The sequence below is a fragment of the Phascolarctos cinereus genome, unplaced genomic scaffold, assembly GCF_003287225.1.
Source record: "Phascolarctos cinereus isolate Bilbo 61053 unplaced genomic scaffold, phaCin_HiC Scaffold_4;HRSCAF=312, whole genome shotgun sequence".
NCBI lineage: Eukaryota > Metazoa > Chordata > Mammalia > Diprotodontia > Phascolarctidae > Phascolarctos > Phascolarctos cinereus.
The window spans coordinates 513,800,767-513,825,385 of record NW_027555847.1 but is presented as its reverse complement, the minus strand read 5'-3'; the positions used below and the strand labels follow the sequence as shown (position 1 = coordinate 513,825,385).

The 24,619-nt window shown below is 34.7% G+C and overlaps 1 protein-coding gene across 7 annotated transcripts in view; it reads right to left on the bottom strand.

Moving 5' to 3' along the window:
* PTPRM (protein tyrosine phosphatase receptor type M) overlaps nt 1-24,619 on the bottom strand; it is a 922,867-nt gene that overhangs the window by 411,157 nt on the left and 487,091 nt on the right. For all 7 annotated transcript variants that reach the window (XM_078153517.1, XM_078153511.1, XM_078153512.1 and 4 more), the window contains 3 exons: nt 20,047-20,156; nt 12,588-12,789; nt 10,477-10,579 (listed from right to left, as the gene is read on the bottom strand). In XM_078153517.1, coding sequence (XP_078009643.1) covers nt 10,477-10,579; nt 12,588-12,789; nt 20,047-20,156 — 415 coding nt within the window. The remainder of the gene's footprint in view (nt 1-10,476; nt 10,580-12,587; nt 12,790-20,046; nt 20,157-24,619) is intronic.

Genomic DNA, 24,619 nt, shown 5'->3' with positions numbered 1-24,619 from the left:
ACTGATACCTTACATTAATCTGGAATTCTTTACCCAAAAGGTGCTCAGAAAGCTAGATGCATTTTGTCTAATCTTGCTGAAGACATGGGAATAAACTGCTCAAATTTTGGAGTTGCAAACTCATTTTGCCCAGTTTTCCCAGTGCAACAAAATGGGACATTGGCATTAATGTCCCTCCAAAAACAATTTATTCTTTTCTCTTTGATAGTGTCAGGCCCATTATCTATCTCATAGACAGAATTTTATATATTGAAGATATAATTTGCTGTCATCTAAAATGTAAGGCTGGCAATTTCATTTCAACAATTAGGACTGCAATTTATCTGCTAAAGGGATTTTTACTAGGATATGATGCTTGAATACAATGAAATCTTTTCCCTTTAACACAGAATCTTAGAATTTTTAGAGACAGAAAGGGCCTTAGAAAACAAAAGCTATCAGAATCCAAAGATGAAAGGGATCTTTGAGATCATCTAGTCTACTACCCTCACTTCACAATTAAGAAAACTGAGGCCTAATGAGGTTAAAGTATTTGTTCAAGTTTATCCAGGTGGTAATCTAGCTCCTCCGACTCCAAATCTAATATTCCCTCCATTTTATCAGGCTGCCTCTTCTATTTTAGCTCTGAATTTTTAGCTCAAATAATAAACATGTATTTCTTGTTTCTCAGTCATTTTTCCTCTAAGGCTGCCTCTAATATATCCTGTTTGCACATAGCTGTTTCCCTCATTAATCTGTAAGTTTCCTAAGGGCAGGCACTGTTGCTTTGCATCTCCAGCTCTTAATGCAATGCCTGGCATATAGTAAGTTATTTAAGAAATGTTCATTGACTTGAACTCATTGAGGAAAAAAGAAAAAAAAATCCTGGGGACTGACAGATAACGGCCATTAAGACTTGAATTCAGGGATAAATTTAAACAGCAAGGACTTCACAAGAAAAGGTAATGCTGGGTAATGGTGGTAGAAGTAGAGTCCTATAATAGCAATATGGGTAAAGGAGTTTTTTGATCATGATTAGTTCATTGGAGATTATAAGTGAAAGTACAACCAATACTAACAAGGGTAACAAGGGATGTTATGTCACCAGGAGGGAGCGTGCTTGAAGAAGAAAGGAAAAGGTTTAAGATAAAATCAAGTTGGTTATATTCTGACGCACTAAGTAAAATCTTTCTACCAAGAATAAGGAATTTACATCAGATGTTGAAACTAGCAATATATTTACCCTGAATTAGACCTTCACAGCTTTAATTCTACTGTATTGTTAAGGTAATAATTATGTTTTTTATATGAAACAGTGGATAAAATTTTCCTCTGTTTCATGCTTGGCACATCCAATTTAGAATGATTAATCTATAACCTACCCATGACTAGGAGTCTACAGGAAAAAAAACTGAACTTCCCTCAGTGTTTACCAAGGCAGTGAGTTTCCAGAGGAGAAAGGAGAAGAAAAATGTAGGCAGGCAGCTATCAGTGCAATAACATAAAGTTTCTCAAAAAGTTTTGTAAAAGTCACATTTTTGTATGCAAATCATATTTTGAAATATTAAGGAAACATGTCATTTAAAGGAATTCTGCTGTGACTTTTCTGTAAATAAATAATCACTCCTTAATTTATAACTAAAATAGATTTTTTTCTTCTATACTATTAGGCTTGATTAAAGTGAAGTATGCTTGTGCAGGCAATGGTAAATGACCTGGGACACTTCTATAACAAAGTATTTTCTCCCTCAACGAGAGGGGCCTTGAACATCATAGTCCCCAGTGTGTGTTATCCGCGAAGCAAACATGAACTAAAGAAAATAAAGATGGGAAAAGTAGTTATATCAGATCAAAGATACATCGAGGAAGGCTAAGTGAAAGGTGAAGTAATTTTGAGGGTGTCAAGGGAATAGTTCATAATATATCAGAAAGAGGGGATGATAACTGCAAATTTGGAACAAAATCAAAGATAGTATTACTACTGAAAATAATAGGGGATTGAGGAGACATAAATAACTAGTGAGCCATATGTCTGCTCCTTTAGCTCTACAAAATCTTTGAGTATAACCTGCACATACAGAGGAAATCCTTGATGAAAATATGAGATGGGAACATGCATTTTTCCACAAACAATACTGGACCACAGCTTTATATTCACAAATTTGATCAAAGTTACAAAGTATAAAAGATTCCAGTAGTACTTACTGTTTATTCACTCTATTAAACTTTTTTTTATAAAGAGCACTTTACAAGCATATATTATGTGTTTAATATATGTCAGTCATTATGGTAAATGCTGGAGATTCAAAGAAAGGTAAAAATAAGGTTCCTACCCTCAAGGAACTAACATTCTAAGTGGGAAGAGAATTTGAAAGTAATTATGTACATACAAGATTATAATATATAGTGTAAATGGAATGTATTATCAGAAGGAGGGCATTAGTTCAAGCTGAAAGGGACCTTAGAAAGCTTCTAGTCAATTCCCTTTATTCTGTAGATCAGGATTCCTTTGGTTTCGAAAACAAAGGTGGGGCAGCTCTCTCCAGAAAATCATTATTAATATGTATATTACTAAAAACCACGAGACTGTTCTAGCATTCTCCCACAAGCACATTAAATGAATTGGTGAATCACACTAATGAATTGACATCTTGGAAGATATGCAGTACTGGGCCTTGAAATGAAAAAAATATAAAACAGAGGAGCTTAATTAGTGGTGAAGGGATGAGGGAGAAAGTGATAACATTGAAAATATGCAAGCGATAGTAAGGATGATGGTAAGGAGGTTGCATGTGAGTGGTGGATCAAAAAGAGGGATGGATAAACTCCTCAACTGGAGAATGGCTCAACAAACTGTGGAATATGATAGTGATGGAAAACTACGGTGTTTTAAGAAATGATGAGCAAGATGCTTTCAGAAAAACCTAGAAAGGCTTACATAACCTGATGCAAAGTGAAGTGAGCAGAACCAGAAGACCACTATACACAGTAACAGCAATATTATACCATGATCAACTATGAATGAATTAATTATTCTCAGCAATACAATGATCCAAGACAGTTCTGAAAGACTTATGATAAAAAATACTATCTACCTCCAGAGAAAGAACTAGTAAGAGTCTGAATGCAGTTCAAAATATACTTTTTTTAACTTTCTTTTTCTTTCTTTGTGTGTGACTTTTTTTCTTTTGCAACATGACTGATACAGAAATAAGTTTTGCATGACTGCACATGTATAATCTATATCTAATTGTTTACTATCTTAGGGAGGGAGTAGTAAAGGGAAGATAAGGATTTAGAATTCAAAACTTTTTTTAAAAGTTGAAAATGGTTTTTATATGTAATTTGAAAAATATAAAAAAATTTTCAAAAAAAGAAAGGGATAGAATACTAGTGTGAGTTTCTCAATGGAGCAATTATAGATGTCAAGGCACATTGACAGACATGCAGAAAATCTGAAAGACTAGAAAGTAAGAGGATGAAAGCGCTGAAAACATACTGCTTCATAATATTGTTTCAGTCTGGGCTTAGTAAAGAAAACGCATAGAAGCATGTAAAGAGTCTTCTTAAGATCTAAGGCATGGAATATTTCCCCACATAACTTCTAATAGAGAAATGACATTCTAACAGTCTTTCATGCAAAGCTTGACTAAAGCTTTTAAAATTGATAGTGCATTATAGTTTCCATCAGGATACTTAAAAAACTACCTCTCAGGTATTAAAAAAAATTCTTAACAATTCTAAAAGAGACCTCACATGAATTCACTGCCTCATATATATCTATATCTATATACATATATATGTTTGTATGTAAGATGTTGATGAGATATAAGTATGTATATCCCATATACAATTCATTTTCTTAACATTTTTCTCCAATATTACTTTTTAGCTATTTAAGTAAATAGAAAGTTGTAACTATATAAATGTTATTGTTGAATATTAATTCATCTCACATAAAGAATTTAAAATTCAGGAGGAAAAACAAATAAAAATATGATTCTTTTTTCTTGGCTTGGCATAAATACGGGTGAACAGGCACATAGATTGATTATGGTCCTGAACTATCAGCATTTATAATTGCTTTGTGTTTCCTAAATGAACAGTTTCCAAACCAAGCATGTCCTATATGCCCCCAAAATGTAACTCCAGTGACAGAAAACATTCAAAAACATCATCTTTGATGAGGATGATGAGGATGATTTCCTATAGCCAAGAGCATTAAGTTGTTTTTCCAGTAGTGGCATTAGCTTGTCCCCTGATTCACCTCTGCTCTCCTGTCCAGTACCCTGAGGCCAGTGCATAATGTGTCAACGTCCGGCTAAGTAAGGTTAAAAGCAGAGTTTGTGGTCACATACTGTGATTTTACAGTAAGCCTAACTAGTTTATATGGGGATAGAAGCCACGAAGTTACTAGCAATGCTCTAAATTACATAAAGAAGATATGAATAAACTGCCTTATCTTGTCCTCAGTGAAGCAAAAATTAAACGTTTATCTAGGAAACGGAGCACAGTATGATGTACACAACAAAGGTGTGACCATGATGTATATCAATAAATGATTTAACTTCAGTAGACTTCAAAGTTCCTCAACCTTTCTCTCCTATCTGCTATAAAATAAACACTTAAATTGCTACATATTCATATAGAGATGTATCTTAACATGTTATAGAATAGAATATATATAGTTTCTAGATAGATATCTATCTCTATCTCTAGAATATATCCTATATAGAAACTATCTATATATATGGATATATAGAATATTTCTATATGTAATTATATAAAGATGTTTTCTATAAATAACTTATTTTGTAGCATAATGGCTTATATTATAGTATAAATTATATATGTATATATTTACACACACACACATATATATACATTATATAATGTGTGCATGTGAGAGATCCAACCATCTATCATTTTTTGTTTCAAGGGTTGTTTGTATCTTCATATTTGTGAACTCATAGAAAGAAGACAAGCCATCAGCATGAACTTAAATGAAGAAACGAACAAAAGTTGCATAGCATACACAGGCATGGATATCTTATAACATTACTACTAGAGTATACATCCACACACATAAAATTAAAGATCCACTGGAGTATATATAGTTTGACTACCAGTGCTTAGGTGGACAGCCAAGGTGTTACATGGTAAGTGTAAATACATCACTGAAAATAAAGTATTAAAATAAATGTAATTATACATTTTAGGAAACTCAACAGCATCCAACATTTTTGAAACCATTCAATATTTTAGGAATTTTTGTTTAATACACATATACAGTGGATAATTTTTTAGGAAAATGGAATATACTCTATTGGTTTTCTATATGTTTTCAACTCAGTGGCTTCTAAAGCATATACCAAAAGAAAAAGAGACACTATCCCTAAAACAGCACAATTGAAAAAAAATCAGTGAAAACAAAATATTAAATTATTAAACTCTAATGTGTTCTAGTGGGACAGCTAGGTGGCACAGTGAATAGAGCTCCAGGCCTGGAGTCAGGGAGACCCGAGTTCAAATCTAACTTCAGAAACCTCCTAGTGTGTGACCCTGGGCAAGTCACACATCCTTATTTGCTTCAGTTTCCTCATCTATAAAATGCACCGAAGAAGGAAATGGCAAACCACACCAGTATCTTTGCCAAGAAAACCCCAAATGAGGTCGTGGAGAATTGAACATAACTGAAATGACTGAACAACAGCAAAAAATGTGTTCCAGTACAGTACTATCACTCTGAAGAAATTCAGTTTGTTTCAAAGGAATTATGGTAAAATAAACACACTACCACTTGAGGAACAAAAATGACAAATCATTCCCATACATTGTCTCTAGCTATAAACCATTAGAATAAGTAGCAAACACATTATTAATCAGTGAGACTGAGCTACGCGGTAGATGAGATCAGCATTACAAGTAGAAAAAAAATGAGGAAGATTTTTTTGTTGTTGTTAATATAACAAAAGCACAACTTCTGTAAAATCTATCCTTCACTTCAAGCAACTTAAGTGCCTGCCAAAAATCTTTCTAAAGATTATATGCATATTTATTGAAAGTGGTGAGGAAGAGATAGAATAGCAAGATGATTCCAAATAAGGAAAAGAAATACAAGGTTTCTCTGTCATATGGAAAGATGAAAGTTGAACCCAATCAGAGAGGTAAAAAATCCTGACCCCCTAAGTCTCTGAGTTAATGACCAGACTGTTGGAATTTGTGTTCTTCTCATCTATCTCAGAATTAAATACTTTTAGGTGATAGAACTGATGTGTTGATCAATAAAAAGACAACAATCATTTAAACCGTGAGTTCAGGGCAATTTCAAAAATCTGCATTAACCAAGCCGGGGTGACTGGAAGAGAATCGATCGATCCACAGCCACCTTACTTAGTGAAGAGCATAAATGAGATATGGTCAAATTTTCAACACCAATGAATATAGACTAAAGAAAAAAATAAAATCAATGAAAAGCATAGGTTTTGGAAACTGTACAACCACAGTATCTTTGAAAACATAATACTAAGCACAATCTGGGCAAGTAAACAGATGCTCACTTTCATTTCTATTCTTTCTTCTATTTATCATATCCGCTTGGGGAGCACTTTCTTGTGTTTGATTACATGAGTGTTTTATAAATCTCCAGATGTGTTCATCTGTTTTTGTCTACTCTGTAGCTTTGTGTTTAAAATCCCTTTTACCACCCTAATCAGTGTTCTTATATCCCCAAAGAGCAAATGAATTCTAGGGATTTTTAAATACTCCACTTAGCTTTAGGGTATTATAGCTACAATTTCCAAACTAACCACTTCAACTAGATCTTCTATCCATTCAAGAGATAATCAGTCTCATTATGGTCTAACATACAACTAATCCCCTTAAAGGGAACATGTACTTTTTAACAGCAACGAAAAGGTAATGTATGACAGGTGAGACTGAAATAAGTTTACTATTAAACTTGAATGTCTATTAAGAAAATTCAGCTTTCCTAATGGAAAACAGTTTCCCTTCTACTTATTTGATTATTTATTTTTAGGCAGTTGGGGTTAAGTGACTCGCCCAGGGTCACACAGCTAGTAAATGTCAAGTGTTTGGTCTGAGGCCACATTTGAACTCAGGACCTCCTGACTTCAGGGCCGGTGCTCTATCCACTGCACCACCTAGCTGCCCCTCCCTTCTATTTAAGTCAGGAGCCCAATCCAGTTTTTCAGATAAATCAAGGGCATGGCACCTACTCCGGAGGCCTCTAATGATTAACTATAGTTAGTCATGGGTGACGTTTAAAAAGTTTGAGAGACATAATTTCTGGGTAATTTAATCATTTTATTAATAACGCCAGCATGTTTATTTTAAAAAAGGATGGTCACTTAGCTGTCTCTCTCTTAGAACAAAGACAATAACAGTGACAGGCTCATACTCCTGCCTGGCAATCAACTCTGATTGGTTCACAATTAATGAGAGAATAAATGTTACAATGAGGGTCTAAAGCTATTCAAAGGAACTCTGAATATGTTACTTACTTACCCCCAGCCTTGGGCAATCTATGCAAAGAATTTATCCCCATCTAAACTTGAGTAAAGCACAATGGCTTCCCCACCTGGGTGGGGTCTGAACAAGACTGTTAAGAAAATTAGTCCAATCTCATTATCAGTAATATCCTTCAAGAGACTGAATTTTTAAATCAGAACTCTCCCCAAATCACTGGTTATTAATAATCATTTCTTTCACTTGACTGTTTTCTCCTTAGATTTAGACACAGCATATAGTTTGATCCTGTCTGATACTCTTAACACACAGTGGTTTACATTTTGTATTACAAGCATTTTTGTAAAGTCCAATAACTTTATCAGGAATTGAGAGTGGCCCTGTGATCTCACTGGCATAGGGAACTCCCAGGTTCAACTCGTTCTACCTTCTACCAATGAGGTTCAGCATCTTCTCTATCCTCTTACTTGACCCACTATTCATATGCTAACCTATCCATCCGTCTTTTTACACAGGGTGTGTATGTGTGTGTGTGTGTGTGTGTGTGTGTGTGTATACACACAAATATATACATGCATAGGTATATCCTTTAAAATGCATCTTTAAAAATGAACACAAACAAAAATTCCAATTTATTTAAATTTAATATGTTCTAGTACCATATTATTACATTATTGTGAAGAAATATAGTTGTTTAAAAGCAATTATGGTAAAATAAAGACATTAGTACATTTCTGAAGAGAAAGGACAAATCATTTCCCCAGTCAGTGATGCTCCATGGAGGCACAGACCATGCCTCTTCTAAATTTACTTCTTCCTAATACTCTCCACTATTCTTTAAACATAATAGTTACTTAATAAATATTTATTGAATTTTCTGTAGGACTTGAACATTCAGGAAAATGTTAACAGGAGGAAATAACTGATGAAGCAAGATCCAGGAAGAGTCAGGAGAGGATGAGATCAAAAGCTTAGGAACTCTCTTTTCTTGATACTATAGTACAATTTGGAAGCAGTGAGAATGAGTGCCTTATTGAAAATCCTTTTTATTTCAGCAAAAACATAACTTATGATTTCCCAGAAATGCTCACGGCATTAAGCTTAGTTCAGAAAAGTTGGTTCAATCACAGTGCTAGTGGAACTAGAGCTACACATTAATCTCCATTGGAGCAAGTGAGCTTCAGATAAAGTAAAGGGTCCTTTCTTTCCAACTTGAAATCTTATGATCCTATTTTTGTTCCATACTCATAGACTATAACCCCAAGTCCTGGAAAACCAATCAAATCTATATGAGAGCCACTGTCAAAGACAGTGTTTAATGAGTTCAACTCATAATTATCAAAAATGAGAGTAGATATTTATGTGGCATTTTGATCCTCACAACTATCCAGTAGGGCAGGTATTATTATAATCCCCATTTTTCATATTAAAAAAAAAGAAGACTCTGAGAGCATAAATGATGTGGCCATTTTCACATAGTTGGTAAATGTCAGATTTGAAATTTAAACCCATCTTTCTCAACTGTAGGCCCAATACTCATTCTATTACATTTCTCTACTGGACAGGTAACCCCAAACGTCTCATGTTTACAATGACAATGATGATGATAATGATGATGATGATAATGATATATTGTTTTACAACAATAGGGCATATTTACAGTTTTCATAGTGCTTTCACATTGGGCACAACTGGATAATAAGATGAAGCAAAAATGTTTTCCTAACATCTCCAGACCTTTTATATGCAAGTCTCTAGCAATTCCTCTATGATTTCTGAAGCCTTGGACTAACTCAGATTCTCTCTCTGGCTTTATTGCCTCACCTTTTCTCTATGGCAAACTGTTTTTAGGAGAAAAATCACTCTACCACAAATGTTTGATTTAAATGTCAACAGGTGCTCTACTTCTATTCTCTGGAATTTAGACCAGATATTTTATGTAAAACAGAAAGTAATCTAATTGGTCTTAGAATGCCTTTGATACTGTTAGAGAAAGCACAGAATGACATTTCTACTCCTTTGTGATGAGATAGAACCATGTATCAAAAATGAACTAAAATTATCAAAATCTTCAATAGCAATATGGGCACAGGAGATTTTTATAGATCTTAATTCTGAGGGTAATTTTTTGCTTGAAGTAATGACACATATTAATTATCAAGAAACTTTTTCCTTATAATTCAAAGGTAAAGAGTTTAAATTCCCTACAGAACAAGCGCAAATTTCATTTATACAGATTAATGAGATATGTCAAGTTCATATTTAGAGCAATTCAGCTTTCTTCTACTCTTTCGTATAAAAAACAGGTTTCTTTAATTTTACTGACTATAAGTTTAACATATAATCTTATGCCAGTATATAATATACAAAGCATCATGGAATGAGGATTTATGGCCATTAATGCTGGTAGTAAAAAAGAAAAACCACACTCGAATCTAGTCAGATATAGATTCTACAATCTTTTTCTTTCCAATATGGCCTCAATATACACATAACTAGACTTATTTAGATACATGTATATGTATGTATGTGTATATATATATATTTTAAGACATGCATTTTATACTCAATTTTTAAAAAATTAATTACCTCACTAAAATTGGATTGACTTAAATCTCTGAGGTAAACAAAAATGAGAGGTTATTAAAAATAGATGGCTCAGGACAAAAACGTAATTTGCTCTTGAACTCTAAACACTGCAGTCAAGCAACTACCTTCAGAAGTAAAGAAACCACCCACCCAACAAGGGCTGGGGCTTTGTTCCTTATCTTCAAAGAACAAGCCACTTGCATCTGGATCAAATCCTTTAAACAATAATTGAGCAGCCAACATCAAAGCACTTTCATTTTTCCTTAGCTATTTAATTTAATTAGAGCTAATAAAGATATGGGTTTACAAACTGGCTGCCGGGGTTGGAAAAAAAATCCCTAAGAAACACAGTCAAGAAATTAATTAATTGGATGTTAATATCTGGAAGACTTCTTTGCTCCCAGAACCCCTGGCCCATACCTGACTGGAGCGCCTCGACTCTGGGCTGGCTTCAGCAAAACTGTCACAGTATTATCAGTCTGATTCAGGGGTGTCTCCAGTTCATATGCTGGCATTGAAGGTGCTGCAAAAGAAAACAAGACAGAGTGAGAGAGAGAGAGAGACTTGTTATATGTTTTATTTACAGATTTGGATTTTCTTGAACAGTTTTTTTTAAGTCTTCTTTCCGAGGCAAAGAGTACATGAAAAATACTGAGCTCTGTAGTGAAGTGTTAGCCATAGCCATGAAAAAACTTTATTTACATTCCCCAACATGTATATCTGAAGAAGCCAGGCAGAAGACACAATGGGTAAAGTCTTTTTATTTTGCATTCTTTTTTTTTCAAACTGAAGTTCAAAATTAAGTACATATGTTCCGAGGACAATTTTTAAAATGTGTTAAGGCCATAAAAATTAAATTTCAGTATACTTTTGCTATAAATAATATTCTTCAGACTATGGGTCCAGATGCCCAAAGAGTCCTCAGGGAGGCTAGAAGGTATTGCTAAGTTTGAAGTATTGAGGCTATCAATTAGGTAAGGCAATGTTTTCTCTTCTCAAGTTCCTCTTACCAAGGATCTTCTGAGAGAGCTTTTGGTGGTCCTATTATGAGCACAGGCAGAAAACTAAAGGCTTTCAAAATCAAGGAGACTGCTAGTTTCATGCGAACTTGTTCTGTGAAGGGATATTAAAGAGGCATGGAGAGAGGATACATCCACAGGAGAAAGCATTCAGTGATAAGGATCAGTAGAATGTAAGTTCCTTGAGGGCAGGGACTGTTTCATTTTTAATTTTATAGCCTGGGACCTAGCACAACATTTGGCACATAATAAGTATTAATCAATGCTTTTTGAATTGAATTGGTAAATTCTGGAAACACTACTTTAAAGTATTTAACAGAAATTCTTGTGTCTTGTCTAGAAAACCACGGACTGTTTCTTGGTCCTGTTACATTCTGTTAGTATTGTTTCTGGGAGTTTTATGGTGAAGTCTATATTCCCAAAGTCCTTGCCAGCTTATTCATTGTTTATCCTTTTCCTCTAGCTTTGTCATGATCAATTTATATTAAATTCACAATCACATTTGAATTCAGATTCAAAATTATTTTCATTGGCCTATACACCATAAATTTATCCTTTGAGTGACAAGTGATCAAAAAAAAAAACTTTCAACTTCACCCCCACCAAAAACCTGCTGGAAAATTGGCAGTGTTCCTCAGTGTTTTCTTGCTATCAATTATCCACCCAAAAGTTTAATAAATTTATTAAATTTATTAATAAGTTTAGTAATGATGAGTAGGAGTCAAACTAAAAACACTGTACCAACTAAAAATCTGATTGTGGTTTCCCTCCAAAATGAGAAATAGGCACCCAAATTGCCTAAAAGTTTTGAAAAATTTCAAGAACGCTTTAGAGAAATGAACTCCATTACTGGTATGTATCTCACAGCAGATATCCAACTTAATTCCCCAAACAGTAAAGAGAAAAATCAGCACAAAAAGACTTCCCACACAGTTATACATCTCTGTAAATACATTTAAAATGTCTGGCCACTGAAGGGAGGTACAGTTAAATTTCTAAAAAGTTAGAGGTAACTATGTCTTGGGCTGTCAGTCTTTATTCTTCATCCTGTATGTCTATTAGAGAAGGAATTACCCTGGGAGGTTACTAACCTCTATAAGCAAACTCTATCCACATAACAGAAAGGCATTTCTGCTGAGTTGTCAATAGTCCATGGTTCATTACTGAAATTTTCCAGCACTGTCTCTTTGTTAATTCAGAATTGTGTAAGGGATGAGTGAACACTGAACAGAACCCTCTGTCTCACTTCCAAAACCCTAATACTAAATGCTGAAACAGCAGCAGGCATTGTTGTACCTGCTTCATTTCTGTGCTTCCATAAATTATGAGTTACACAATTTTGAAAAGGTAATCTCAAGAGACCCACAAATCTGACTGTTGGACATCCAAAAATTTCAAAAAGTTTCAAAATGTCTTTTTGTCTGGCCAGTCCTGAAAATGGACTGTTTACTTAGCATCTGAAGGATGATACTGCTTTTGATGAAGGACACAGTCATTCACTTTCAACAATACCTGATATTTTTGTGGTAAATTGATTTGTTGCTGGAGGTCCAAAGCCCTTGGCTGTGCTCGCTCGGATAGTAAAGGAGTATGTGGTCCCCGGATACAGTCCAAAAAAAAGGAAATGAGTTTCATTTCCCAGCTTTGAAACTCTTCCGCTTTGATTGGATAAATCTATTTCTGGGTCAAAGGAACTGACTGCCTTGTAGGTGATCTGCAAAAGAATAAGAATGTGATAAAATATCTTGGGCAGATGGACAAGATTGCATCTTTATCCAATAAACCCTTCTGATGTATGCACTGTCAGACATTTTATGATAAGCTATCCTGCTCCCTTAGACTCTTCAAATCCTGAATCCAATGAAGGGACACAGGAATTCAGCCAAGACAGTTATGAGTTATTACTTTTATAGACAGAGGAACTTGGGGCCAGACGGTTTATGGTGTTAAAGATGGGTTCAGGCTTAAACTAATACCTTGAATTTGTTTGCCTTCAAAATGTCTAAATCATGCTACTGTTTGAACAAAAAATGCAATTAACCACACAAGATAAAGTCCTAATATGCATGCAGTTCCATTTCTAATCAATGTGGCTATTATTAGACTCTATGCCATAGGAGATAGTCCTCTTTTGATAGCAAGAGTAGTTTTAGATGCTCTGCCACAAAATAAGCTAAGGCATTTGTATTTGAAATTGAACCTCTGGTTCTCTTCTGTAATTCTGACTATCAACCAAGACTGTGTAGAGTTTTACCTTGGGCTGAAATGTGAACTCATCCAAATGTACACACATAGGAAGAAAGTCCACTATTAAAGTTCCACTCTGATGTCTTATCAGTATGTGGAAGTGACCGTAGGTGGAATGCCATCTAGCAAATCTAATGAGCTAGAAACAGAGAGGCTCTTAACTATGAGGCCTTGCTCTTCTATCCAAAGGCTCATCATTGAAAGGTTGGTCACCAGATGTTGACTTCTTTTTTGCCTTGAAAATTCATGTCATTAAAGTGATGTGATTTGAATTGAGAGTTTGCATGGTATAAAGTATTGGACTTGAAGTCAGGAAGATGTAGGTTCAAATCTCCCCTCAGACACTTCATAGGTGTAAGTGGAAGGATTATCCATAGAGGTGAAACAATAAATCTTTCAAAAATTGATGTATGAAGAAAAGACAAGAGTCTTTACATTTTGTCCTGTCAAATGCTACTCATTTTTTTTAAATTTAAACCTCCAAAATGAGTTCATCACACGTTCCAAAATAAGAGTTTTCAGTGGTGATTGCTGACTTCCACTGCCTTTAATGACATAATTTCTAAATTAGGAACCGATTCAAAAGTTTTAAATTGCAAAACCAAGCACCTTTTTTTGCTCTTAAATTGGTAGACTCACTTGTAATTTATGTACATGAACACTAACACTGTTATTATACAAAGTGATAATTGACATTCTTTTTTTTCTTATGTTTATACCATATCATTATAATTAAGAAGACCTCTGAAGGAATATTTAGATCGAATCAACTAAGCTTTAGCAAGAAAATGTTTGCTCTGTACTTTAATCACAACCATGTTTGACATGATCAGACTGGTAGAATATTCAGGATATTAACCCTTTAACTCACAAAGTATTCTCTGTCACACACTTAAGCTGACCTGGAAAAAAAACATAAAACATGACGGTCTTTTGCCTAGAGCTCTGTTTTTAGATGTCAGGATAACCCATTAAGCTAGACACCTGTGGTTCAAGTATGCTTAATTTAGTTCTAGATTAAGTCAGCCTTAAAGACCTTTGACAGCACTGCCACCAAACAGCTAATATTTTCCACTTACTTTCACTCCTGAACTAGCAGTCTTTAAGAACTGATTCCATTAACACACCTTAACTCTTCCCAATCTGGTATCCACTGCACATCACTCTCCTCAAACCATATTTCTGAAGGTCAAAAATGATTTTCTAGTTGCTTAATCTAGTTTCTTTTCCTCTGTTCTATTTGACATCTGCAATATTCAAGAGAGTTGGATCACCTTTGTTTCCATAAACTTTCTTTGCTCTTGGTTTCCATGATGTCACCAAATCCTATTTTTTTCTCTATTTTTATAACAGTTCCACTTCTAGATCCATTGTTAGTTCTTTTATCTTTTCTACCCTTTGATTAAGGCCATTAATTAAGGTTTAATGCTAGGCCCTTTGTTCTTTTTAATCTCATTCATTTCCTTGGTCTCAATGAGACCAAGTTTCCTTCCTTGCTCTCACTCCTTTCCACCCAACTTGCTTATGTCCATTGAGGGGACCACCCTTCTTCTAGCCTCCAGGAATTCATTATCTTTCCTCCCAACCCTTCCCCTCTTCCCAGTTTCTGTAAGATTGAGGATTTCCCTATGTTAAGCACATTACCATCCTCCAAATCGAAATCACTCATGATCCCAACCTTGATGTCATTCTCACTTTCAATATTTCTCACAATCAGCTGACAAATCTTGGCATTTTAACCTCTATAACATCTTTTCCATCCAACCCTTATCTCTACTCACATTAACTACCACCTTGGTTCCAGTCACCTCTCACTTGGACTATTATAGTGAGTTCATAATTGGTCTTCCTGACTCAAGTCTCTCCCTATTCCAATCTATCTACCATTCATTTGTCAAATGTTTTGCCTTCTGATCCTGTTACTTCTCTATTCAATAACTTCACTGGCTCTCTATTGCCTTTAGGATAAAATATAAACTCCTCTGCTTGGCTTTTGAAGCTCTTTATAACTTAGCCCCTTACCTTATCTTTCCAGCCTCATTTTACATTACTCTCCTTCCCACAGTCTATGGTCTAGCTGAACTTGCTTTCTCTCTGTTCCCTTCCTAAGATATTCTCTCTCCCCACTTTGGGCCTTTATAGCAGTCCAGATACATTCCTGCGAAGCAGGAATGATTGGCCTCTTCTTGTGTACTTTATAGAATGCCACCCTTCCTTCAGGACAACTCTCAAGTTTATTCTTCCCACTGCCAGGATCCTCTCTCACTATTTTAAATTTAACAACTTAAGTGCTTACTTTGTACATACTTACATATGTGCGCATTGTCTCTCTCAGTAAAATGTAAGCTCTGTTGTAGGCAGGGATTATTTATTTATTTTTCCTATCTCTAGAGATAAGCAAAGTGCCTGATGCAAAATAAATTAAATAAATATTTATTGATTGTTGGATGAACTGAAATGTAAAAGACTCTCAAATCTAATCAAAAGTTCTGATTTTCATTCTCTCTCTCTCTCTCTCCCCTCCCCTGCTTTTCTATTTTCAACTAGACCACATAGATGTCTTGCTGATATTTAAAAATCAATGTGTCTAAAACTGAGCTCAACCTTCTGTCTAAAATAGCTTCTTCTCCTGATTTGCCTATTTTTGTTTATGGTACCATCATTTTCTCAATTTTGTGGGTCTAAAATTTTAGTTACTCTTTCCTCTCACTTACTAATCCCATATTCGGGTACGAAGTCCTGTTGGTTCTTCCTTCTTAATTTCTTTCATATGCAACCCTTCCTCTCAGTTTCCACTATTAATCTAGTTCAGGCTCTTAGCCTGTTCTTGGACTAGTTACTGTTGTTGCAACAGTATCCTAGCTAGTTTTCTTACCTTCAGCCTCTTATATCTCCATTCAATCCTGTTCTCCTGTATACAAAAATAATCACTGTCTCATTACTTTTACCATAATCTCTACATTTCATATCCTGTTATATGAGGTTCGATTAATTATCAATGTCTCTTCTCCAGCCTTGTTTCATCACTGCCCTATAAGAATTCCATTACAGTCAAACTGTTTTATTTTTTTACAGAAAAGTGTCATACTTTCTCCATGTTGTTTTTTTTTAATTGTTCCAGTCTATGCCTTTAGAATTCCTTTTCCCTTCCTCTTCATCTATCTATCTTTTAATAAATACTCAGCTTACATAGCAACCTTTTTGTTAACCTTTTTCTGACTAACCTATCCTGGAAAAATGGGTCTCCCCTTTGAAATCCTATTGCAATTGTTATCCATCTGGCAATTATATGACATGTGATCTCTCTTCTATGGCATTAAATTGCTATTAAACAAGTCCAGAGAAGTTAACATACTTTAAGTCACACAGGTAGTAAGTTGAGGAGTCTAGATTTGAACAGAGGTCTTTTGAATCTAAGTCTAGAACTCTTTCCATTGCATCCTATTTCCAGTTTTTCACAGATTTATATTCTTTTCTCTACCATGAAAGTGTCTTGAAATCAGGGGTCATAGCTTATCTTTCCGTGTATTGACCATGGTACCTAGAATGCACATAATAAATGCTTAACTATCTCTTTTTGAAGAATAGAGTTGACTCATGAATCTGAGTTTTTTCAAAGATAACTAGAAAAGGGAGAAGGGAGGATAAAATGAATGAGTAATTGGTGGAAAACTGTCAGAGAAGAGGATCACTTCTGATACCAAAGAGAGGGGAGAGAAATTAACAGAAAACAGAGAGATAAATCTATCAGCCCATGACAAAGGCATATATTTTGAAGTCTGTCCAGTAGTGGGGGTATATTTACCCTAAGGGAAGGTAGCTGTAAGACAGCTAAAGTGAAACTAACTGTCCTTCATAGAGACCAAACAAATGCCCATATCCAAATCAACTTAGTCAAACCCAGCCCTTCCAGACAGCAGATGAACCATGAGCAACAGGGAACCTAGCATGGTGCCTGTCACCTAGTAAGCACTTAATAAATGCTTGCTGACTTAACTTGAAGCTCCCAGGACAGCAGATATCCGGGTCTATTTTTACCACTGTCATTATCTCATTGAGCAAGAACCAAGGAAGTCTGAGAATGTGCAAAGAATGAGAATAATGCTCTATTCTTTTAATTTACAAATATTTCCTAATGTTTTTTCCTTTGGTTACATTTATCATACCATCTATATCTATATCTATCTATCTATATTTGATCTTCTCTTATCCTAATGATTCTTTATTTTCATCTTTACTTCCACACGTAATTATCAAATTCTACTTCTTTCTCCAAAAAGAGATGCTTGGCTTCTTTATCATTTAAGTTTTTCTTTTCTAATCCATATTCCAGTCCTTGTCTTTTATCTGATGTCCCTATTTTTCCTACTGTCACAGTTCCTTATATTCTGACTGACAGGTCCTCTACATTAACCAGATTTAATATCAAGGTATGTAAGATTTTACTTTGAAAAATCTTTAGTTATATTATTTTCTGCCAGAGGAATGTTTGGGGGGGGACCCCACAATCTTAAAGTCAGAAAATCTGGTTTTCAATGACATTTCCATCACTTATCTGATGAGTTACAACAGGCAAGTTATATCAGCTAAGTGTCCTTTTCCTTCTCAGTTAAACACAGCTAATTACATCAGCTCTAGGGACATCTAAGGGTTGTTGGGAAGCTCAAGCAGGACAAAGAATGTAAAGATATTTTGCAAATAGGAGATGAATGGTATTATTATGATTACATGCAAATGTAAGGTATTATTATGATCATGAATAAAAGAGGAACAATGAACATAAAAAGGTGATGGTATTATAGGAGAGAGGACAGAAAAAAGGACTTTGCATCCAGGAAGATTTTATGTTTAGTCATTAAACTCAACTCAGAAAAGTTCTAAGCTTTCCCCTCTGGTACCATGTAAAGTGAATTGATCTGCTGTGCTTATGCATATACTTTTATTTTTTCAAAAAGCCTGATTTATGACACCTTCATCCATCCCTATTGTGCTAGCATTTTAGATTAGTGTTCACCTGGGAGATCCTGTCTGCTAAACTCCAAGAGATTAATGGGTTCTTCTGTTGGGACTTCCATTCTTATTGTTTAAGTACTTAATTGTTTAACACTGAGAAATATGCATTCCTGTGGCAATAGATGGGAGAGCCTGGCTTTTACTGCCCTTGCTCTAGACAAGCATATGTATCTTCTGAGACAATTCACTCCTTCTCTCATCATCAAAGCTTTACTTCCAAGGCTGATATCACATTGTTGTTTAGTCAGTCAGCTGTGTCCAACTCTTTGTGACCCCATGGACCAGACTTTCCATGGGGTTTTCTGGTCTAGGATACTGGAGTGGTTTGCCATTTCTTTTCTAGTTGATTAAGGCAAACAGAGGTTAAGTGACTCGCCCAGGATCACAGAGCTAGTAAGTGTCTGAGGCTAGATTTGAACTCAGGTCTTCCGGACTTTAGGCCCAGAACTCTATCCACTGAGTGGCCCCAATATATCATATACATTTTTCCATAAAAATTAGTTGTTTCTCCGCTTAATTTTCATACAAATGAAGCATGAAAACATCAGAGAGATTAAAATGACAAACTCTAAAAATTGTGATCAAATAGTCAATTGTCAGAAGTAATTATGAAACAAGGGACAAGTCATGCATTTTCTTAATATTTCTTCCACTTTACAGTAAGACAGCCATTGAAAAACATCAATAGCTTAGCACTGAAATTAGCTTTTTTCTTTTACTGAAATTCCTTTAGCTTTCAATTAATTTTTTTTCCTTTCTTATTTTCTTTTTTCTTTTCTTTTCTTTTCTTTTTGCATTTCAATAACCAAGTTTCAGAAGATTTATGGAAACATAAATGTAAGGCTAGTTGGGTCAGATATGAGGGTGAACAGTGATTACTGTCTGACAGCTTAATCTGCTCAGTCTTTTGTCAGTTTTTCTGAAAGGTATTCAAGCAGAGGTTCCAGATGAGGAGCAGCAGCAATTCCCAGAAACCTAACAACATATAATTTTGTTGAATTTGCATTCAAATAAATGCTAGCTTAAAAAAAATCTACCTGCTTACTTCTATTACAATAGGCTTAGTGAAATGATTCTCATACAAATGTGGTGATGTCTGTCACCACTGCTACTTTATTTTTTCTTGAACAATTCATCAAAATCTTCCTCACTATGATTCAACTATCTGACATACATCACTAGATATAACCATGCCACTGAAGTCTAAAGAGAATTGCTAATTCCTGAAAATCAAGAGTCATTATTCTATTGTCACTCCCCAGGTGAATTTTATTGACTTTTAAATTGCATAATCTGTATTCTCTACAATTCAGCAAAACAATATTTTATGGTTAAGAAACATCAAGGTCTAAACTTTTGAAATATTTAACACCTAAACAAAATAAAACAATTCAATTTTTAAAAGAAAGATAATTTTCAATACTTTATCTATTTAACATGCAATTACTAACCTGGAAGCACCCAATTCATTACAAATACTCATTCAAAAAGTACATACCATAGATCGTAACTTACATTTATTATATTTCTGTGTTTAAATATTAAAAAAGGCTGCTTTAAATGACTATTTAATTCTTTATCAAAACAGTTCCATATTCATTCAATCCAAATTTATTGACATTTGATGGGATTCTTTAAATCAATTAGTAAGCACTCTCTAAATACTTGTTGAATTGAACTAAAATTATAATTAAATGTAGATGTTCTCTACCTCATAGAAGGTGATCACACCATATGTCTGAGCTGGCTCTCTCCACTGAAGAAATATCTTCTCCTCGAAAGTACTTCCTTGGATAGATTCAATGGGAACAGAACTTGGAACTAACAACAACAACAACAACAACAAAATACAGTTTTGGTCAGATGAACATTCATTAGGTTTTAATTTTTCAAAGAGGCACGATATTTGATATTCTGTAGATATAGTCATTCTCCCACAGAGATTTTCAAATAGTAGATAGAATTATTCCCTTAATCCTCTCCTTCCCCCCCTCCCCACCACCTCCTCTTAGCTTAGGGAAACAATGAAAACAATATCTAGTCATCTCTTCCTTAGAGTAAGAGAAAACACTGATATTCGATAAATTTTCACATCATGCTTTCTATTCTTGAAAGGAAAATAAAAATTTGGAAGAGTTATAAATTCAAAGCTACAAGGGATCTTGTAGCTCATCTATTCTATCACCCTTCTTTTTACAGATGAGGAAACTGAGGCCCATAAAGTTGTCCAAGGTCAACCAATAAGATAATGGCGAAGCTGAGTTTTGAACTAGGTCCTCTGACTTTAAATTTCATATTTTTTCCTCTGTGTCCTGTAATGCTTGAAGCACAACCAAATTTAGCTGCCGCACATCATTAAATGATAGAAGGTAATAATTCTTCAGGAAAAAATAATCATGGCCAGAAATAAAACCAAAAGCAAAACTTAGTTCTTTACACAAATCTTCTCACTTGACCCAAGAAAGTTTTAAAACATCTCTTTATTCATGATACAAAACCACACATAACATAACCACAATCTCATTTATAGACTTATTTGGTCACCAACTAGTAAGTATCAAGCACATATTGTGCTCCAGAAACAAAAAATGCTGACAATGAAAAGCCATCTCATCAAATGGATTTCTTGATATGAAACAGCTATAAAAATCAATGATCAAATAAAGGATATATATGGAAAAGTAACAGAGGGTAGAGGACATAAATCTGGACCTGGATTCAGGGTTCAAGTCCTACCTACAACATTTAATATAAGCACTTTTAGCAAGTCACTTAAAATTAACTAGGCCTCTCTTTCCTTTTCTGTAAAATGGAGACAGTAAAACCAATATAGTACCTTCCTCACCACGTTTGTTCTGTGGTTCAATAAGATGACCTATGAAAAACTCTTGATGTATTTGAATGTACTCTATAAATGTATATTATTAATGTCTTATGAGTATATTATGTGCAGACATACATCTACAATACAGAAACATAAAGGCACTTCGTTAGTTCTCCCCTGACTTCTTGGCTTCCTTGAAGTTTTAGCTAAAATCCCACCTTCCACATGAAGGGTTTTCCCAATCCTTCTTAATTCTAGCATCATCCCTCTGTTGATTACTTTCCAGTTCATCCTGTTTAAACATTATTTGTACATAGCTGTTTGCATGTTGTTTCCTGCATTAGACTGTGAGCTCCTTGAGGGCAGACTGTCTTTTGCCTTTCTTTGTATCTCCAGCACTTAGCACAGTACCTGAATATAAAAACACTTAATAAATGTCTATTGATATGCAGACACTTCACTAGCCAAGGACGGAGAGCTGGGGCAAAGATGATCTTAAATATCAGCTGATCCAAAAATGATTTTATAGCTGGCTTTCAAATACATCATGCAATTCTTCTAATGACAGAATTTATAATGCCATTAAAAAAACTTCTCTTCTGCTACCTCATTATGGAGTAGGAATTTCTAAGACTATGGCAGTAGAGTACAATCTATGGCAGATTCCATAACAGTATAGACTCAGTGACAATCTACATATACATCTTCATTCTATATAGAGAATAGTCTAGCTAGGTTCAGAGAGGCTTATCACCATGTTGGAAAGAGAATGGTGAATGTTTTTGGTCACAACCACTTAGGAAAACTATTTTTTATGAAAAAGTAGAGTCAAAATTTATGTCAATGGAAAGAGTATTGATACCCAAAACATTCGAGATCCTTCAGCTATTCAGTAGTATTTCACTGAGCATATAAGTGAGATTCATTGGAAGAAACATTTAACTAAGTGGCAAATGTGTGCCAGGCAACTGTGCTATGCTTAGATAGAAAGACAAAGATGAAATAGACCTGTCTTCAAAGAGCTTTTATTTTACTTGGAAAAAAAAAACCATGTACATAGATTAAATATATAATAATGTGCATACAGTAAATTTAAAGTTATTTGGTGGGGGGGTGGGGCACTAGCATAACAACTTGGAGGATGGAATGTGTCAGAAGAAGCTTCACAGAGGAGGTGAAAAGTGAGACCCAAATAAAGCTTGGGATTCTAAGCCATGGAAGTGAGGAAAGAGGGAATTCCAGACAGGGCAAAGGTGTGGAGATGCTGCATATGGGGAACAGTGAACAGGTCAGTTTGGCCGGAACACAGAGTATTGTAAAGGGTAGAAATGCACAGCAAAGCCTGTAAAATAGTCTCAAACCAGATTTTGAAGAATCATAAAAGACAAATGCAGAAGTTTTTATCTTATTCCATTTTATCCTAGAAGTAATATATTAAGCTATATTAAAATCTCACACACAGGTATATACATCTATAAATATATCTATAGGTGTATGCATATATATTTATGTGTGCATCTATCCAAACACACATACACTGAAGATGGATATAAGGATATTTATATAGATACAGAGATATAAACTGCATAATGTATACAGGATACATAACATATAGGAAAGTCCAAAAGAATTAGTGCAGTTTAAAGCTTTAATAGCTTAAAACTGCACAGACTTTTGGAACAGCCTATGGGGGATGCAGCATGATAAAATGAATAGAGAATTAGACTCAAAATGATGAAAATCTGAGTTCAATTTCCACATGTATGAATGTGTATACATATCAATTCTGATTCCTAATTAAACAATTTGTATCAGTGTTGTACACATTCCTCTAATCCAGGAGTGGTGAACTTGTGGCCTCAAGGCTGTATGTGGCCTTCAAGGTCTTTGAGTGCAACCTTTTGACTAAGCCCAAGTTTCACAGAACAAATCCTTTCATTAAGGGGATTTGTTCTGTGAAGTTTGGATTCAGTCAAAGGGCTATACTTGAGGACCTAGAGGGCCACATGTGGTCTCGAGACCACAGGTTCCCCATCCCTGCAATCTCTTATGCTGGAAACTTTTGAATTTTCTATCCTCTTTTCTCTTCTCCATGCAAACAATCCAGAAGATGTGTTTTCCCTCCAAATGGCTCTTAGATAAAGAAGAAATTATGGAATGAATAAATATTAGAAGAGTTAGGTATGATAAACTTCTGGAGAATATTGAATAGGAATAAAGAAGGGTATGCCTATTTCTTAGCTATATATGTCACCTTCACAAAAACTGACCATGTGGGAAAGAATTGGAAACTTAGGGGATGCCCATCAATTGGAGAATGGCTGAACAAGCTGTGGCATATGAATGTAATGGAATACCATTGAGCTATAAGAAATGATGAGCAGGTGGACTTCAGAAAAACCTGGCAAGACTTACATAAACTAATGCTGAGTGAAATAAGCAGAACCAGGAGAACATTGTACACAGCCACATTATGGGATGACTGACTTTGATAGAGTCGGCCCTTCATAGAAATGCAAAGAATCTAAGACAACTCCAAAAGACAAAAAGTGCTATCCACATCCAGAGAAAGAAATGTGGAGTCTGAGTGTAGATGGAAGCATACTATTTGCTCTCCTTTTCCTTTGTTGTTTTATTTTATTGCTTCATTCTTGTGGTTCCTCCCATTAGTTCTAATTGTTCTTTACATCATGACCAATGGGAAAATATGTTTAATATGAATGTATAAGTAGAGCCTATATCAGATTGTATGCAATCTAAGACAACTCCAAAAGACGAAAAGTGCTATCCACATCCAGAGAAAGAAATATGAAGTCTGAGTGTAGATGGGGGAAGGAGGAGAGGGAAAGAGAGAAAATTTAAAACTCAAAATCTTATGGATGTGAAAGTTGAAAACTAAAACTGAATTATTTATTTAAAAAAATTGACCATGTATTGGGGCATAAAAACCTTGCAAACAAATTCAGAAAAACAGAAATATTAAATAAATCTTTTTCTGACCATAATGCAATAAAAAATTACATTGAGTAAAGGATTTTTGAAGCATAGACTAAAATTAATTAGAAAGTAAATAATAATCCTATAGAATGAGTGATTCAAAGAACCAATCACAGAAACAATAATTTCATTTAAGATAATAACAAGAAAACAAAATTTATGGGATATAGTCAAAGCAGTACTTAGGGGAAAATGCATATCTCTAAACATTTACATCAATAAAGAGAAAAAGAACAGATCAACGAATTGGGCAATAATTTAAAAAATACTAGAAAAAACAATTGTCTCTTGTACTCATTATTTCCAGTCACCTGAAATGTCATGTCCCAATGACTGCGAAAGTCTCCAATTTTTTAAAAGATTATTAATTTCCCTTTTAAACATAGTTTACATTTAGCTGTCAGGAGGAATTTCTTTAGACGACTAGTTTCATCATGCCACTCCTACCTCAATAACCTACAAA